This window comes from Panthera pardus, unplaced genomic scaffold, assembly GCF_024362965.1.
Source record: "Panthera pardus isolate Hobbes unplaced genomic scaffold, ASM2436296v1 HiC_scaffold_25, whole genome shotgun sequence".
NCBI classification, from domain to species: Eukaryota; Metazoa; Chordata; class Mammalia; order Carnivora; family Felidae; genus Panthera; species Panthera pardus.
In genome coordinates, this window is record NW_026526821.1 from 51781068 (window position 1) to 51800668 (window position 19601).

General features: G+C 40.4%; 1 protein-coding gene across 4 annotated transcripts in view; it reads right to left on the minus strand.

Moving 5' to 3' along the window:
* Positions 1-18896, minus strand: part of LIMS1 (LIM zinc finger domain containing 1) — a 165395-nt gene extending 146499 nt beyond the window's left edge. The window contains exons 1-2 of one of the 4 annotated variants that reach the window (XM_053890493.1): positions 18631-18744; positions 9112-9214 (exon numbers count right to left, since the gene is read on the minus strand). Coding sequence is in view for 1 of the 4 variants with exons in the window: in XM_053890490.1 (XP_053746465.1) it covers positions 18631-18662 (32 nt within the window). In the remaining 3 variants the exon portion in view is untranslated. Of the gene's footprint in view, positions 1-9111; positions 9215-18630 lie in introns of all 4 variants that reach the window. The other 3 variants (XM_053890494.1, XM_053890490.1, XM_019434598.2) reach the window with 3 other exon arrangements.
* Between the last annotated feature and the right edge of the window lie 705 nt (positions 18897-19601).

Here is a 19601-nt window from a genome sequence, read left to right on the forward strand (position 1 = left end):
GTGTAGCACACATCTCCTGGGCAGCTGAGGGTAGGGGTGTATGAATCTTAAGTGGGGCTGGAAAAGTAAGGACTGAGGAAGAAGACTAAATATTTCATCAATTCCAAAGCACTGCAAAAATAGACAATGGTTCTTAATATATTCTTTACTAAAGACCCAAGTCCTTACTGACAGCTGGACATCTCCTTGGTTGATGCAACACCAGCAATGTACAGCTCTAGACAATCTTACAATATGGGAGCCTTTCAAATACATCAGACTCTGAAAAAATTATTCCTGAGCTCTACTGCAGAAGCATCTGAGATGGAATTATAATTTTCCATGTAAAATGGCGATTTTTAAACACTCTAGTTCTCAGTTAGATGCTCTGCATTTGGAGAAGCCAGCCTGTGTTTCTGACAGAAACTTAGAGAAATCTGAGATCTAAAGGGTCCTTTAAAAAATATGTTTACGTATCTATTTATTTTTGAGAAGCAGGGGAAAGGGCAGAGAGAGAGGGAGACAGAGAATCTGAAGCAGGCTCTGAGCTGTCAGTGCAGAGCCTGGTGTGGGGCTTGAACTCACAAACCGTGAGATCACGACCTGAGCCAAAGCTGGACGCTTAACTGACTGAGCCACCCAGGTGCCCCAAAGGGGTCCTTTAAAAAAGACTTTTCAGCCATTTCCTTTTGGAGATGTGAGGGTCCAACATACAGAGCCTGGATTACCCACATAGCTGCTCCAATTTCGTATGTGTCCCTCTGCTTTTGGTAAATAAGGCAAGAAAATAACATTTTTTTTTTAAATATAATTTATTGTCAAGTTGTCTAACACACAAGTGTATACAGTGTGCTCTTGGTTTTGGGGGTAGATTCCCATGATTCATCGTTTACATACAACATCCAGCGCTCATCTCAACAAGTGCCTTCCTCAATGCCCATCACCCATTTTCCCTCTCTCTCCCGCCCCCCATCAACCCTCAGTTTGTTCTCTGTATTTAAGAGTCTCTTATGGTTTACCTCCCTCTGTTTGTAATTATTTTTTCCCCTTCCCTTCCCCCCATGTCTTCTGTTAAGTTTCTCAAGTTCCACATAGGAGTGAAAACATACGATATGTCTTTCTCTGACTGACTTATTTCACTTAGCATAATACCCTCCAGTTCCATCCACGTTGCTGCAAATGGCAGGATTTCATTCTTTCTCATTGCCAAGTAGTATTCCATTGTATATATAAACCACATCTTCTTTATTCATTCATCAGTTGATGGACACTTAGGCTCTTTCCATAATTTGGCTATTGTTGAAAGTGCTGCTATAAACATTGGGGTGCATGTGCCCCTTCGAATCAGCACTCCTACATCCTTTGGATAAATACCCAGCAGTGCAATTGCTGGGTTGTGGAGTAGTTTTATTTTTAACTTTTTGAGGAACCTCCACACTGTTTTCCAGAGTGGCTGTATCAGTTTGCATTCTCACCAACAGAGCAAGAGGGTTCCTATTTCTCCACATTCTCGTGAGCATCTGTTGTTTCCTGAATTGTTAATTTTAGCCACTCTGGTGTCAAGTGGTATCTCGATGTGGTTTTGATTTGTATTTCCCCGATGATGAGTGACATTGAGCATCTTTTTTTTTTTTAATTTTTTTACATTTGTTTATTTTTGAGAGACAGAGTGAGAGCACAAGCTGGGGAGGGGCAGAGAGAGAAGGAGACACAGAAAGAATCTGAAGCAGGCTCCCGGCTCTGAGCAAGTGTTCAGCACAGAGCCCGATGTGGGGCTTGAACCCACGAACCATGAGATCACAACCTGGGCCAAAGTCAGATGCTCAACAAACTGTGCCCCTGTTGAGCATCTTTTCATGTGTCTGTTGGCCATCTGGATATCTTCTTTGGAAAAGTGTCTATTCATGTCTTCTGCCTATTTCTTCACTGGATTGTTTTTTGGGTGCTGAGTTTGATAAGTTCTTTATAGATTTTGGATACTAACCCTTTATCCGATATGTCATTTACAAATATCTTTTCCCATTCCTTCGGTTGCCTTTTAGTTTTGTTGATTGTTTCCTTTGTAGTGCAGAAGGGTTTTTCTTGATGAGGTCCCAATAGTTCATTTTTACTTTTATTTCCCTTGCCTTTGGAGACGTGTCAAGAAAGAAATTGATGTGGCTAAGGTCAAAAAGGTTGTTGCCTGTTTTCTCCTCTAGGGTTTTGATGGTTTCCTGTGTCACATTTAGGTCTTTCATCCATTTTGGGTTTATTTTTGTGTATGGTGTAAGAAAGTGGTCCAGTTTCAATTCTTCTGCATGTTGCTGTCCAGTTCTCCCAGCACCATTTGCTAAAGAGACTGTCTTTTATCCATTGGATACCCTTTCCTTTTGTCAAAGGTCAGTCGGCCATACATCTGTGGGTCCAATTCTGGGTTCTCTATTCTATTCCATTGGTCCATGTGTCTGTTTTTGTGCCAATATCATATTGTCTCGATGATTACAGCTTTGTAGTAGAGGCTAAAGTCTGGGATTGCAGCATGATAATTTAATTCAAGTTTCCTAAAAACACATTTATTTTCCCTACCCTAACTGACTCTCCATTTTACTCTTAGAGAGTGTCAGTGAAAATTGGGAGTAGGCATTGTCTGGGAATATTATATCAATGTAATAAGTCTATACAATTTTCAGTAAGACACAGGTGGAAAAATGATAGCTGTTGCCCTTAGGTAAGCATGGATTTTTAAAAAGTAAGTGTTTTAAGATCATTGTAGATTCACATGCAGTTCTAGGAAATAATAGAAAGATATCTTATGTACACTTTCCCCAGTTTCTTCAAATGGTAAAATCTTATGAAAATGTAGCACATTAAGATCAAGTACAGTGAAGATATGAAACATTCTATCACCACAAGGATTCCCCATGTGGCCCTTTCATAACTATACCCTCCCTCCCTCTAACCCCCACCCCCATCTCCTCTTAACCCCTGGCTACCACTAATATGTTTTCCATCTCTATAATTCTGTCACTTAGAAATTATTATATAAATCAAACCACACAGTATGTGACTTTTGACATTGGCTTTTTTTTTTCATTCAGTATAATGCCCTTAAGAACCATCCAAATTGTCACAAAAATCAATAGTCTAGTTCTTTTTATTGCTGAATAGTATACCATGATAGAGAGGAACTACACTTTGTTTAAGCATTTACCTGCTGAAGGACATCTGGCCTGTTTCTAGTATGCAGGTATTAAGAATAAGGTTGCAGAACACCTGGGTGGCTCAGTTGGTTAAGCGTCTTTTGATTTCAGCTTGGGTCATGATTTCACCGCTCACGGGTTTGATCCCTGCATCAGGCTCTATGATGACAATATGGAACCCACTTGGGATTCTCTGTCTCTCTCTCTCTCTCTCTCTCTCTCTGCCCCTCTCCTGCTCATGCTCTCCCTCTCTCTCTTGCTCTCAAAAATAAATAAACAGGGGCGCCTGGGTGGCTCAGTCGGTTGAGTGTCCGACTTCGGCTCAGGTCACGATCTCGCGGTCCGTGAGTTCGAGCCCCGCGTCAGGCTCTGGGCTGCTGGCTCAGAGCCTGGAGCCTACTTCCGATTCTGTGTCTACCTCTCTCTCTGCCCCTCCCCCGTTCATGCTCTGTCTCTCTCTGTCTCAAAAATAAATAAACGTTAAAAAAAAAAAAATTAAAAAAAAAAAAGTTAAAAAATAAATAAATAAATAAATAAATAAATAAACAAATAAACTTAAAAAAGAAGGAATAAAGTTGCTTCCTGGATGTTCAGTCAATCTTACTTCCTTGGGATAAATTTAGTCACGATGTACAATTCTTTTTATGTTTTTGGATTCAATTTGCTAATATTTTGTTGACAATTTTTGCATCAATGTTCACAAGAGGTATTGCTGGTTTGCAGTTTCTTTTTTTTTGTGATGCCTTTGTCTGACTTTGGTGTTAGGACAGTGCTAGCCCCATAGACAGCATTGGGAGGTATTCTTTCTAATGTTATCCTCTGAAGGACTGTAGAAAAATGGTATAAATCTTAAAATAGTTGGTAGAACTTGCCAGTGAACCCATATGGGCCTGAGTTGTTGTGGAAGTTTGTTTGTTTGTTTGTTTATTTATTCATTCATTCATTCATTCAATTTCTTTCACAGATATAAGCCTATTCAGATCACCTATTTCTTCTTGTGTGAGTTTTGGCAAATTGTGTCTTTCAAGTAATTGGTCCATTTCACATAAATTATCACTAGGCACGGAGTTGTTCATGGTATTTCTTTCTTATCCTTTCCATGGGATGGGATCTGTAGTGATATCTCCTCTTTCATTTCTGGTATTAGTAATTTGTATCCTCTTTTTTTTTTCTTAGCCTGGTATAGCCTTATCACTTTTTTTTTTTTTTTAGCCTTATCACTTTTGTTAAACTTTTCCAAACACCAGCTTTTTGGTTTTACTGATATTCTCTATTCATTTCCTGTTTTGAATTTCACTGATTTCTGCTCTAATTCTTATTACTTTTTTTTCCTTCTGCTTACTTGGATTTAATTTGCTCTTCCTTTTCTAGTTTCCTAAGGTGAAAACTTAGATTACTGATTTTAGTTCTTTTTTATTTTCTAATATATGCATTCAGTGGTATAAATTTCCCTCTAAGCACTGCTTCCACTGCAGCCCACAAACTTTGATAACTTGTGTGCTCATTTTCATTAGTTGAAAATATTCTTACATTTCTCTCTGAGATTTCTTCTTTGACTCATGTATTATTCAGAAGTGTGTTTTAATCAAATATTTTATGGTTTTCCAGTCTTTTTTCTGTTGTTGACTTCTCGTTTAATTATGTTGTGGTCTGACAGCATAATTGTCTGGTTTCTATTCTTTTAAATTAGGTAAGTTTTATTTTATGGCCCAGAATGTGGTCTATCGTGTTGACTATTCTATACGAGCTTGATAAGAGTGTATATTATGCTACTGCTGGATAAAGTAGTCTCCAGATGTCAATTTCCAGTTAATGATGGTGTTGAACATAGTTCAACTATGTTCTTACTAATTTTCTGCTGGGTGTTGAAGTCTCTAATTATAATTGTGGTTTTGTCTATTTCTCCTTTTACTTCTACTGGGTTTGCTTCCCATGTTTTACAGCTCTGTTGTTTGGTAGAGACACATTTGGGATTGCTACATCTTCTTGGTAGACTGATCCTTTACATAACCCCTCTGTCTCTGGTAAGTTACTTTGCCCTGAAGTCTACTTTATCTGATATCTATATCTGATATATTAACACTATCACTCCTGATTTCCTTTGATTTAAAAAAATTTTTTTTCTTTAACATTTATTTATTATTGAGAGACAGAAAGACACAGAGCATGAGCAGGGGAGGGGTAAAGAGAGAGGAAGACACAGAATCTGAAGTAGGCTCCAGGCTCTGAGCTGTCAGCACAGAGCCTGACGTGGGGCTCGAACTGATGAACAATGAGATCATGACCTGAGCTGAAGTCGGTTGCTTAACCAACTGAGCCACCCAGGCGCCTGATTTCCTTCAACTGATGCTTGCGTGTTGTATCTTTTCGCATCCTTTTCCTTTCAATCTACCTATATCATTATACTATATTTGAAGTGAGTTTCTTATATATGATACAGTTGGGCCACACTGTTTAACCTACTCCATAAAATTCTGTCTTATAATTTGTATATTTAACCTACTTACATTTAATGTAATTACTGATATATTGGGGCTTAAGTCTGCCATTTGTTTTTTGTTTATTCTGTTTGTTTGTTTTCTTTTTCCTGTCTTTTTGTGGGTTACTTCAACACTTTCTAGAATTCCACTTTGATTTGTCTAGTTTTAAGGGTATCTCTTTGATATCTTTGTGGCTGCTCTAAGTATACCATATATATGTAACTTATAGTCCTCAGGTGTCCTCATTTTACCACCTTGAGTGACATATACAAAACTTTCTCCTATATCCCTTTACCATCCCTGTTTAAAAATTTTCTCTACATTAATTTAAAATCACATCACTGTTACAATTTTGCTTCATTCATCAAACATAACTTTCAAAATTCAAAAGCAGAAAGTCTATAGTATTTATTCACATTTATGCTTTACCACGTTCTTTCTTCATTCTTAAGGTTCCACGGTTCATTCTTTTAAATTTTTTTTAATGTTTATTTATGCTTGAGAGAGAGACAGAGACAGAGTATGAGTGGGGAGGGTCAGACAGAATTTGAAGCAGGTTCCAGGCTCTGAGCTGTCAACACAGAGCCTGACATGGGGCTCGAACTCACAAACTGTGAGATCATAACCAGAACTGAAGTCAGACACTTAACCGACTGAACCACCCAGGTGCCTCATGGTTCATTCTTTTATAATTTCCCTTCTGTTTAGAGAACTTCTCTTACCCATGGGGGAAGAGTGGGGGGAGTGAGGTGTTAAGATCTGCTGATCACAAATTCCCTTAGTTTCTCTTCATGAGAATTTACTGCATCCCTTCTATTCCTGAAGGATATTTTCAGAGAATATAAAATACCAAGTGACAATTATTCCTTCTAAATTTGAAAATATTACGCCAATACCCTTTTGGCCTCCATAGTTTCTGATGAAAACTCTGCTGTCATCCAAATTCTCTCCTATAAAAGTAAGGTGTCAGTTTTCCCCTCTCTGGCTGCTTTCAAGGTTTTTTTTTTTTTAGGTCTTTAGTTCTCAGAAGTTTAATCATTATGCATCTTGGACTGAATTTCTTTGGGTTTATTCTGTTTGTGGCTTGTGCAGCTTCTTGAATCTGTATGTTTAGGTTTCCTGCAAACTGGGGAAATTTTCAGCCATTATTTCCTCTAGTATTTTTCTACCCTACCCCCTATCCCTCTCCTTTCAGAATTCAAATGACACAAATGTTAGCTCTTTTGTTATAGTTCCACAAGTCCCTGAGGCTTTGTTTTTCCCCCAGTCTATTTTATCTCTGTTGTTCACACTGGGTAATTTTTACTATTTTACATTCCAGTTCACTGATTCCTTCCTCAGTCCCCTTCAGTTGAAACCACCCACTACTGAGTTCTCCATTGAGATTTTTATTTTGGTTATTATATTTTTCAGCTGCAGAACTTCCATTTGAATCTTCTTTATATCTTATTTCTTTGCTGTGGCTTTCTACTTCCTCATTTGTTTCAAGCATCTTCACAATAGCTCACTGAAGCATTTTTATTATGACTGCTTTAAAATCTCTGTCAGATAATTCTAACATTTCTGTCATCTTGGTGCTAAAATCTATTTATTGTCCTTTTTCCTTCACTTTGAGATTTTCCTGGTTCTTGCTAGGATAAATTATTTCCTAATAAAACATGAATATTTTCATACTATGTTATGAAACTGGCTTTCTCTGAAATCTCTTTAGCAAAGGAGTGCCCTCATTACTGCCAAATAGAGGTGGAAGTATATGTTCCCCATTGGCCTCTGTTGACACCCAAGATGGGGATTCTTCACTAATGGTGAGCCAGGATGAGAGTTCTAGTTCCCCACATTGTCTCTACTAACACTGTGATAATTGGGAGAGGGGGCAGTAATTACCAGCTGGTGAATATGAAAGTCTTGATTCCTTGACATTCACTGACCCCACCATGACAGAGGTGTTGGGGTGCCTGGGTCCAGCCTGGTGAGTCTAGTCTCCCCCTTGGACTCTGCTGGCATGAGTAGTGGTGTGGCCACAGTTTTTTCTGGGTGTTTGATTAGAGTACAGCATATGCTGTCTAGATGTTTTATATCGTGTTAGACTGTCTCTCTCCTGGTCTTTTGGCTACAGAGAGCAGCCCTTTGTTGTGGCTTTTTGATCTGATCTGTTGGCATTTCCAGACTGCCAGATTCTTCAGCTCCAAGTCTGGAGTATATAAGTTAAAACCCAGAGAATTTAGTATGCTGCTGGGAACTGATGAACAGATTTAGCAAGCTACCAAAACACATAAACCTTACTTAGATGCCAATTCAGAATACCTATAAAATAAAATGGATATCTGAAATAAATGGAAAGTTTAACTGAGTAGTTGATGATACCAAGGAATTGTTAGTAATATTTTTCAGGTGCGATAATGATGTTGTAGTGACATTTAAAAAGTTTTATTAGAAGAGTCCTTATCTTTTAAGGATACATATTAAAATCTTTATGATATGCCATAGGAAAGAGAAGAATGAAAAAAGATTGGCCCTCAAAGATTTACCATCAGTCAATAATTAGTGAAGCTGAGTGGTAGCACATGGGGATACATTAATCCCTCCAGTTTTGTAAATGTCTGAAATTCTCCATAATAAAAAATTTAAAAGTACAGATTTCATGACATTTTCCCCCAAGAAGTACAGGAAGAGGGTGAGCAATCTGCAGTTAGTATGATCCCCCCACGCTGTTGGTCTGTGGCCCATGTATTGAGACTGAGAGTCACGAATCTCCCCTACAATGTTCCAAATAAAGCAGTCCCTGGTTCAACACTGCCATGACCGATATGTCTCTACCTCCAAAGAGATCTCAATAAACATTTGACTGATCCCCACATCTTAAATAAATAACAATAAGTCTCTAACAGGTGACAAATGATCGTTTCCTCCTTTAAATTTCTAAAAGACTTTTTAAAACTTCTCCTACGATACCTGTATACACATATGAGATGCAATACAAAGTAGATAAATGTAATCCCTCACTATATTATAATATGCTCCACAGCATACATAAATGAATGCACACTGAATTGGAACTATCTTCCCAAATTTATAAATAATACTTTAGTATATACAAGCATAGATAGCCAAGAGTTCAAACTTAACATAGGAGTCACTTGTGTGTTGCACACAAGTATCCACACACTAAATTTAAGTAAATAACTTAATCTTATCCAATATGTTCTCTAGGAGTCCAAGAAAGAAAAGACTAACAAGAGGTTGAAGCAGCCAGGGAAACCATCTTCAAGTTTAAGCTGGGCCTTGAGCACAAGATTTGGAACTCTCTGCCTCACAAAAAAGGAAAAACCAAGTTCAGAAAGAAGGACTGTTGTATGTCTGGCAATAAGATGATGTAAAGAAAGAGTAGTGGGGAATAAAACTGGATAGGCTGGCTGGCACGCGAAGATAAGAGAAAGATTTGAAACACAGGCAAAGAAGTAGAGAGCTCTGACCTACTGAATACTGAAGCAAATGGAGGAGACACAGGTGAACCCCGGCTCTGTCATGAATGTGGAACTTGGTGAGTTCTTCATCTCTTGAGTTTAGATCACTCATCTGTAAAAGTGGGCATAAAAAAACTCTACCTCACAATGTGACTGTGAAGGTAAAATTTGTTACATAAATGTTCAACATCTTTAAAGTACTTTTTGTCGAAGTAGGTAATTAATAAAAGGTGGTTATCACTAAGAAAGCTTTCAAAAGCTTTGTCAGTGGACTGACAATGAAACAAAATTATCTAAATAAACATGGATGACTAAACATCATTTGAATTTCTTCCTAATGTTTCATGGGTGCTGGGTCTCCACCACTAGTATACACTACACTGAAGAGTTAAGTTAAACCAAATGTGAAAGCTATGTTGTTTTACTCAAAGTGTGATGGGCTTATTCAACGGTGTCACAGGCACTAAGCAGAACCAGCACTGAATTTTCCATTCACTAACAAATGAAGAAATAAAAGGAGAAATAAAGTTAATTTAAATCTAGTTTGTTTTTCTTTGGACATTTAACAAATTTTGATTAAGACATTCCTTTAGATTCAGAGATCACAATTTGGCAGAAAAAGTTAGACATATACACAAACAAGTATAACACAAAACAGAGCTGATAACTACCAAAAAAAGTCTAAATGCTTTCAGAGAACAAACACAAGCTCTGAATCCCTAATTCCCCAAGCACACAACAAGGGCTCAATAAATGTTCCAGAAATTCATTATTTCATGAGAGAAGTGGCAATTTTGTCCCAAGTGCCAAAAAGACACAGGAGAATACGTTTTCTGGCCCAAAAGAATAGTATGAACAAAGACACAGGGACGGGAAACACTAGATGTTTTCAAAAAATGGCAAGTAGGTGAGAGTTTAGTGAAACACAGACTAAGGGAACAGTGTGTGACAAGGCTATAAAGACAGGCTGGGGCCAGACCACAAAGAGCCTTAAACTTTAGGCTCGAGAGTTTGGACTTTGTGATAGGCAATAAAAAGCCTTCTCAATATTCTGAAAAGTGGAGTAATATGACCAAAGTGGTGCTTCAGGAAAACCTGGAGCCAACATGAATGACAGAATAGTCAAACTGGAAGACACTCTAGAGTTGAGACCATGTCTTATTTGCCTTTCAATCCCCACAGCTGTATGTGCACTGTACCTTATATATTAAAAAATCTGTGGAATCTACTGAATTGAGAAGAAGGAACAACCAGCTGTGGCAGAGGCAGCAACTGCATCCCCTCTCTTCCATATTATATTAGTAAGGCAGATTCCATACGGAATAGCAATGCGTCCAGCTTTAAAACAAAAAAACACACAAAAACAAAACCAACAACTACTACACTTACCAATGAGAAATAATTTACAATCTGTTTAAGCAGCTGGTATATGTCACTTAACTGATATATCAGTAAAGAAGCCTATCGATAGGAAGGAAACTCTCAGACTATGCCATGTGAGGGCAGTGGACATGTGTGGGTAAAAAGACCTAAGGCTCTGGGAATGAACAAATACAATCACCATCATGTGTGCCTACGAATCCCATGCCCCAAAAAACGCATTTCACAAAAGGAATCCACCTGAAAAAAAGAGTGACATCCAGGACCTCTGTGACAGAACAATTCTAAGGCAACATTTAATAATTCATTTGGACATTTCCAGAACCACTATGTTAATGGGGCTCAGATAGATAAAAGGCTCAGCCTTCAAGGCATTTACAATATAGATAGGAAGATAAAATATATATGTAACAAACTATTAACAGTGCAATTTGAATGCAGTAATAGAACAAACTAATGCAGCACAGCAGAGAGGACTCCACACTATCTTCAAAGTTTGGGGTCTAGTCCTAAGCACTAGAGCCACTCATTCTGTGGCCTTGAACAGAGATAAATAAAATTACCTCTGTATCCAACTCCTGACCTATAAAATAAAGGAACAGTTTAGTGGACTACTATAGTAGGCCCACAAAAGCATTGAATACATCAGTTTAGTAGATTCTTTTTCCCACATGAAAACATTTTTTAAATGCTAGGCAAATTTCTTAGATCTTCATGTTACTGTAATTGTGTTTTCAGTATATGCTAACAGAAAGCATACACTACAAAAATGCTACCACAAATCTCATAACATTTTTAAAAGAATCTGTACTTTATCAACATTTAAATGACAAACAGGAACACACAAAATTATGTGTTCCACCTCAAATGTTTAATATGCATATATATTTTATTTTGCATTCTCTAAGTCTTCCCCACCCTTGATATTGTTTTCTTACACTCACTTGAAAGGTAATCAGGATGAGGGTGGAAAAGTTAGTAAGAAAGGAATGAGAAAGAAATATGGATAAAAAAAAAATTCTAAGGTAGGAACTCAGCAAGAATGTGGGTACAGGAAGTAAAGGAAAGGAAGAAATCACAAAGGACTGAATCAATGCCATTAACAGACAGTGAGGTCAGAAGTTGTAAGCTTGGAAAAAACAACCAGGATGATAGGAAAAAATCAACATCAACAACTACAGTTACTATTAACTGAACACCTACTATGTTCCTGGCATGAAGTCAGACTCATTAAAAAATTTTACGTGCACAAGGTTAAAAAAAATCAAAACAGGGTGCCTAGGTAGCTCAGTCAGTTGAACGTCTGACTTCAGCTCAGGTTCATGGTTTGTGAGTTTAAGTCCCATATCAGGCTCTGCTGTCAGCACAGAACCCACTTCATACCCTCTGTCTCCCTCTCTCTGACCCATTCCTGCTTGTGCTATCAAAGAAATAAAAAGTAAATATTAAAAAAGATTTTTAAAAAAAATCAAAACCGTACGAAAAGGCACATAGTAAAAAAATTCCCCTCTTATTCTAGATTCCTAAATTCCTTAGATTCATAGACTGCCTCTCCAGGGGCAACAATTACTAACAACTACATTTGTATCTTTCAGAAATCTTTATATTTGCCATTATATTTAATGCTCACAATGATTCTCTGAGATAGATATTACTTCACAAATTAAGGAAATAAGCCTTAAAGAGCTTAACCAGGTAAGGCCACAGAGCCATGAAGGGACAGAAGTGGGACTGGAACATGGGTCCAACCATCCATGCACACACCCACTCTACCCTCAGGTATCTCCTATGGAAGCACTGGCACAGATGTTCAAAGGGCTTGTAATAACAAAAATCTGGAACTGAAATGTCTATCAAGGGCTGGTTATATAAGTCACATCACATGCATACTTTGAACTACTATACACAGCCAATCTAAAGTTGAAAACTTACAGTAGATCTAGATATGTCACACAGGAAAACCTGTAAGACAGCTTATTAAGTTAGAAAAAACAACTGCCAGGAAGGGGGTGTCATAGACTCTGGGTCTGGAGTTCTTTCTTGTCCAGCAAGAAAGTGGGATGCAGGATTAAAAATGCGAGAGATGCTAACATCCAGAAGACAAGAGCCCCATGTAAGGGTCCTTGCTCCGTTTTTATTGGGATCAGAAGGCTTACAAATGTGGTGATGGGTGTGCACAAAGAGACCATGAATCTGTGAACATTAACTCAAGGGCATGAGGGAAAGGGGGTTTTGAAGATATGCGGGATTAGGGGTTTGGGTCAATACAAAACAAAATCCTGGTGCCAGGCAGAAGGTTGTTTACAGCAGACATAAGGCCCCACCTCTGTTTACCTAAACTGGCCTAGGGGACAAGAAAGACAAAGCATGCTATATCAGGGTCAATAAGGCATCTTTCTTTTGCTAATTAGCTCCCCTCTGGGCAACTTCACTCTGCTGAGGTCCATTGCCCTATTTACCTGTTTACCTAATTTGGTCCTTCCTTCTTGAGAAAGCAGCTTTCAGCTATTACTAAATTGGGGGGCATTTCCACCTTGAATACCTAATCTTGTTTACCTCATCTTGGATGTTTTTATCCTGAGGTTCCCTATTCCTATACCTTTGTCCTATACTGAGAGCCTCTGCCCCACTTTACCTATTCTGGGGGACTTTGCCCCGTTTACCTAATCTTATTTACCCAAACTTGGGTGTGTATATCCTATGGCTTTCTATTTCTTTATGCCTTCCTAACCCATGGGTGCAAGCTCAGGGAATTCCTAAGCTTATTCCCCACAATGGGGCAATACTGTTTAATGGGCCTAGAGTTTCAGTTTGGGATAATGAGAAAGTTCTGGAGATGGACAGTGGTGATGGTCGTACCCCAATGTGAATGTACTTAATGCCATTGAATGTACACTGAAAAATGATTAAGATGGTACATTTTGTTACATGTATTTTACTAAAATTTAAAAAATATCTTTAAAAAAAGCAATTGCAAAACAGTACAACTATGATTGCATTTTTATACACAGAGAATGTGTGTGTGTATATACACATTTTTTGCAAACAGTTTTTATCTGTTTTTATCACTTTATCATACATGACCCTCAGACATCCTGGTAAGACCCCAGACTTCAGGTGTCTCCTACCCCCAACATATCTGTCAGCATTCGAACTCAATTGCTAGCACCCTTTTACCTACCCTACACAGAACACACTATTCAGAGCCTGACTTATCTGTAACTTCCCGCCCCTTATGTTAAATGTCCTTGTGGACTCATCAAACTCCAAAACAGGCTCCAACATGAAGGAAAAAAAAAAAAAAAGAAATATGCAGGAAAATGCTTCCACCTCTCCCCCCTGTGAACTCCAGTGTAGAAATGTCTGATGAGATCAAATAAAAGAGATGAGCTGATATCAGTATGAGGGGAGATAAAACCACTGTGGGGTAGAATGCACAGCGTGTAGCAGCAGGTGAAGCAGCCTTTGCTTCTCAAGTATCTTAAAATTGAAGTTTTTGGAAGACAACATGGCAACAGTCCAGCATGTAATGTAGATAATACTCCTGTGGGTGGGAAACCACAGCTTAAAGCGTAATTACAAGAAATGTAAAATCGACAAATGGCCTGAGATGTTTTGTCTTCTATTTAAGTGCAACCTTAACTAAGAACATGACCTACACTGGGGTTTATTTAAATGATTATCTGAAGAACAAACACAACACTATTAAAAATAGAGACTCTCAGAGCAAAGCTCTGCTCTCCCATTATAGATCTGCTATAGCTATTGAAGTTTCTCTGACCCAGTGGAGGGGCAGAAAGGCCCTCTCTAGGAAGATAGGAAAGCTCAAGTGCTATATCCACATTGGGCAAGAGAAAGAGCTTTCCAGAAGACGGTTCAAGGGACTACCAAAAAGGAAAGGGATGGCAATGATAATACGTGGAATCTAAAAAACAAAAATGAACAAACAATATAAAACACAAACAGCCTCAGAGAACAAACTGGTGGTCACGGGGTGGGGGGGATGTGGCAGGGGATGGGGGCAAGGGCAAAACAGGTGAAGGGCATTTACAGATTTCCAGTTCTAAAATAAATTAAGTCAAGGTGATAAAAATCACAACATAGGGAATACAGCCAATAATTCTGTAACAACACTGTATGGTGACATGATAACTGCATTTACCGTGGTGAGCAATTTGTAACGTATGCACTTTGTAATGTATGGAATTGTCCAATAACTATGTTGTACACCTGAAACTAATATAACATTGCAGATCAATGATAAAACTTAAAAAAAATCAAGACAGCATTCCTGTTGGATTGTTTTCTCTAAGCTCATACAGCACAGAACAACCAGAATTGAAGGTATCTTTTCACCACCTAATTTTCATTAGTTTTCTTAAAAGTGAAGAGCCCAATTTCCTCACCAATACAAACAAACAGGCATACAGCACTGAAGTTTTAGGAAGACCCTCGCTGCCATGACATTCTCCCTTTTCATAACAACACTAGTCATCCTGTCCTGAAAATCCTTAAGGGCAGAAAACTGCTTTTTCCATAGTGGTTCTTCAAGTCTTAGCTAGTAAGTCCCACTAAAAACTTCCAAAACCAGAACACACACACTACAACAAGCCTTTAATATATATTTTAAGAGAAATCTTTCTATATATTCTTTTAAAAATATCTGCACTTCCCTCATCACTTAGGATTATGTCATTAACAGTGGTTCTCAAAATGTAATCTCAAAACCCTGGAGGAGGTGGTGGCTGGGTGGGGAGTGGGGGGGAGGTAATCTCCAAGACCTTTACAAGAGGTCTGGGAGATCAAAACCCTCTTAATAATGGTGCCAAGAAGTTCCGAAAAAAGTTGCTGTAGCCGTTTGCACTGTACTGACACTTTCACTGACAATGCAAAAGCAAAAGTGGGTATAAGTGGGTATAAAAGCTGGTCGCTTAGTGGTGCAACTGAATTCCAGCCACTTTGAAATAATCCATCAATTTCTTAGAAAGTGAAAACTGAAATTACCATACAATCCAGCAACTACACTCTTGGACATTTATCCCAGAGAAAGGAAAACTTGTTATCTACATAAAAACCAGTTCATAGTATCTTTATTAACAGTCCACACCTGGAAATAGCCCAAAGATCCTTCAACTGGAGAACAGACTGTCCCATACCCATACCATGGAGTACTACTCAGCCACAACAAAGAACTACAGCTTGGAGGCATGTCCAGGGAATTAAGCTGGATTTTATAAAAGGCAATCCCAAAAGGTTATATATGTCTGATTTGCTTCTATAAAATTTTTGAAATGACAACATTTTAGAAACGCTAAACAGATGAGTGGTTTCCAGGCTTTAAGAAAGAGGAAGAAACATGGAGGTGGGTGTGGGTATAACATGGCAACACGTGGGATCCTTGTGGTCCTGGAACTCACTGTTCTAGTTCTTGACTGTGGTGATAGACACATGCACCACCACCTGTGATAAAATTACACAGAACTAAATACACACACACCCACCACCACCCCCCCCACACACACACACATGACTAGGAAATCTGAATAAAACTGATGGACTGTATTACCATCAATATCATGATTGTGATACTGTACTACGATTTTGCAAAATATCATTGGGGGAAACTGGGTAAAGGATACACTGGATCTCTCTGAATTATTTTTTATAACTGTATGTGAAACTATAAAAACTTCAATTAAAGAGGGGCACCTGGGTGGCTCTGTGGGCTAAGCGTCTGACTCTTGATTTTGGCTCAGGTCATGATCTCCCAGTTTTGTGGTTTCGAGCCCCACTCAGGTCATGATCTCGCAGTTTGTGAGATGGAGCCCCACATGGAGCTCTGCACGACAGCATGGAGCCTGCTTGGGATTTTCTCTCTCTCTCTCTCTCTCTCTCTCTCTCTCTCTGTCTCTGCTCCTCCTCAACTTGCACACATGCACACACACCCTCTTTCTCTCACAATAAATAAATAAACTTAAAAATTGTTCAATTAAAGAATGCATACCTATGTTCATAGCATCATTATTCACAATAGGTAAAACATACAGCAATCCAAGTAACCATCAAAAGATGAACAGATAAAGAAAACAAATGAATGGTACTTATAAACAACAGAATATTATTCAGCTCTAAAAAGCAAGGAAATTCTGACATGCTACAACATGGATGAACCTTGAGCATATTATGCCAAGTGAATGAAATAAGCCAATCACAGAAAGACAAACACTGTATATAATTGATTCCACATATATGAGGTACCTGAAATCATCAAAATCAGAGACAAAAATCAGAATAGGAGTTACCAGGGGTTGATAGGGAGGGAGGAAAAGAAAGGTGTTGTTTAATGGGTACAGAGTTTCAGTTTTGTAAAATGAAAAGAATTCCAGAGATGCATGGGTGGTGGTGATGGTCATCCAACAACATGAATGTACTTAATACCAAAAAAAAAAAAAAGTATTGCTAATAGCAAATTCAAGATGGGAAGGGGATGGGATCAAGGAGGGATGCTAGATCAGGAAGGTGTTCAAAGGCCTTAAAAGGAAACAGTTTATGTTCTTTATACTGTGTATCCACTGTATCATTATTCTTTATATCTTACATATCTTTTAAATTTTGTATCGACTTGATATTCAGTTAATTTTTCAAAAAACGAAAAAATGTCCTTGATGAAGTGGTACAAATTATTAATGTTATTAAATCTTGACTTTCTTGTTACTTGTGATGAAAAGGGAGGTATGCATAAGGCAGTTCTGCTGCATACCAAAGTAAGGTGGTTGTCTCCAGGAAAAGCACATGTGTCCCTGAGTGATGAGGTGAATTAAATGTTCTTCAGGATATACCATTTTTACTGGAAATAATAAGTGATAAACTATGGTTTTTAGACTGGTACTTGGCAGACATTTCCTGAGGCTCAAAAAACTGAGCCTCTCACTTAGAGGAAAACAACTGACAGTAGTTTCCTGCCAATAAAAAAATCAAACTTTCAACTGAAAATTCCAAATGGTGGAAACTTGTTGCCACCACCTTGAGCTTGGCATGTTCTCATAGTTAAAGAGATTTGTAATGAAATCAGTGGTAAAATTAACAAATATTATCCCGTAGTATAGTATAATGAAATGTGTCAGCATTTGGAAGACGTGCCTAACTCTATGAACCAACATTTTCCAAATGACCAACATATGATGTTACAATGGGTAACAAGTCCATTCAAACTGCAAGACAGACCAATGAATTTTAACCTAACAGAGTGTGAAAAGCTCACTGGTAAGGCTTCAGATTCCACTTCCAAACGAATCTTTAAGAAACTACCATTTATCTAGTTTGGGGGTAGCAGCAAAAAAAAATCCACAAATTATCTGAAAGAGGTATCAAAACACTCCTCCCTTTTCCAACGACATATTTGTGTAAGACCAGATTTTCTTCACACAGTTCAACCAAAACACATCGCAATAGACTGAATTCAATGCATTTAGGAAACTCTAGTTGTCCTACTATGGCAGACATTTAAGAGATTTGCAAAATGTAAAAGACCACCACTCGTCGCACTGATTTTTTTTGTTTAGGAAAATGATTATTTTCATAAAAATGTATTATGTCTGTTAACATATCATGAATTAACTGTTTCTCTAATGAATTAAACATTTTTAAATGCCTCAGATTTCACTTCTAATCCAGTAAATACCTACAGGAATAGCCATCACAAGCAAAAAGTTCTCTTATTTTTAAAATGCGTGCTAAGACCAAGACGTTTGAGAGTCGCTGGTCTATATACGTGCTCCAACAGCTGGGATATGAATTATTCAGTCAACAAGCATCTGCTGCGGGCTGCTGCGCTAAGCCCTCGAAGGGCTTAGGCGATATTGGACACGTCACCAATAACTAGTGGAACCTCTCATGAGCGGCCGCCAGCCCTGGTCTGAGCGCCCCAGGGGGCAGCGCGAAAGCGTGGCTGTGGGAGACCGGGGACGCGACCGCACTCCGCACTGGGATCCGCGGCCACCGAGGGGCTCGGGCCGAGGCCGGAGCGCGGGGAGAGAGGCCGCCCGCCCCCGGCCGGCGCGCAGGCCCGCGGGAAGGCCGGGGAAGCGGTCCGCTGCCGACGTGGCGGGTGCCGAGCGCAGGGCGGCCCCGGCAGGACCCGGCCCTTACCTGTTGGTCATTCCTGCCGCCACGCCCAGCATCTCTCCGCAGTCGGCCGTTGTCCCTCTGCACTTTGGCTGCCGGCGCAGCTCCGACCGCCGTCTCCTCCCTCGCGCTTCGGCCGGCTGCTGGCGGGCTGGCGGGCGGGCCGCAAGCAGGAAGGAGAGGCCAGCAAGGGGCGGGGAGGCCGCCGCCGCCTCCGGCCCGCAGCCGGCAAATGGCTGGGCGTGCCGCGCGGGGGCGCGCGCGGGACAGGGTCCAGGAGAGGTGGGCGCGGGGACCCGGCCCGCGGCGCGGCGAAACGCTGCCTCTTCCCCGCCCTAGCCCCGCCCCGCCGGCCCCGCCCCCCTTGGCCGGTCCTCGGCCAGGCTCCCCGCCTGGTTCCCCCGCCCACCCCGTCTGACTCCGCCTCCAACTCCTTCCCTTCCGGGGCCTCGTCCTGCCTCCGGCCAGTCCTCGGCCCCACCTCGCTAACTTTAGCACTGCCCACCCCACACTCTGGCGCCGATCCGCTCCCAGTACTGCCCCGGATGGCCCCGCCCCCAATACGCCCCCGCGTCTAGGCCCCGCCCAGTCCCCCCCTCCCCCTTCCCCCCCCCCTCGCTCCATCCGGCGTCTCGGCACCGCCCAGTCCCGCCCTACCGTCACAGCCCCCGCTTCCAGCTCCGCCTCAGCTCCGCCTCAGCTCCGCCCCTGCCCGATCTCTCCCGCCCAGTTCCGCCCCGAGGCACGCGCCCGAGACCAACCCTGGGTGGTGGAGAAAAAGGCCCTAGGGCCAGTCGGCGGCTTCCCCAGAGCTCCAGGCTTACGCTGGACGTAGTGGGACTGTCTTCTGCTGCTCCTCTGGGGTGACGCTGTCACCCCGCAAGCGGAGGAACTGTTAGGTTTTCCTTCTTCGAGACACCTCTGGCTGGGCTGACGGACCGCGTGGCTCTGCCCGAAGACTTTGGGCCCAGAGTGTTGGAGTTCCACCCCATCTG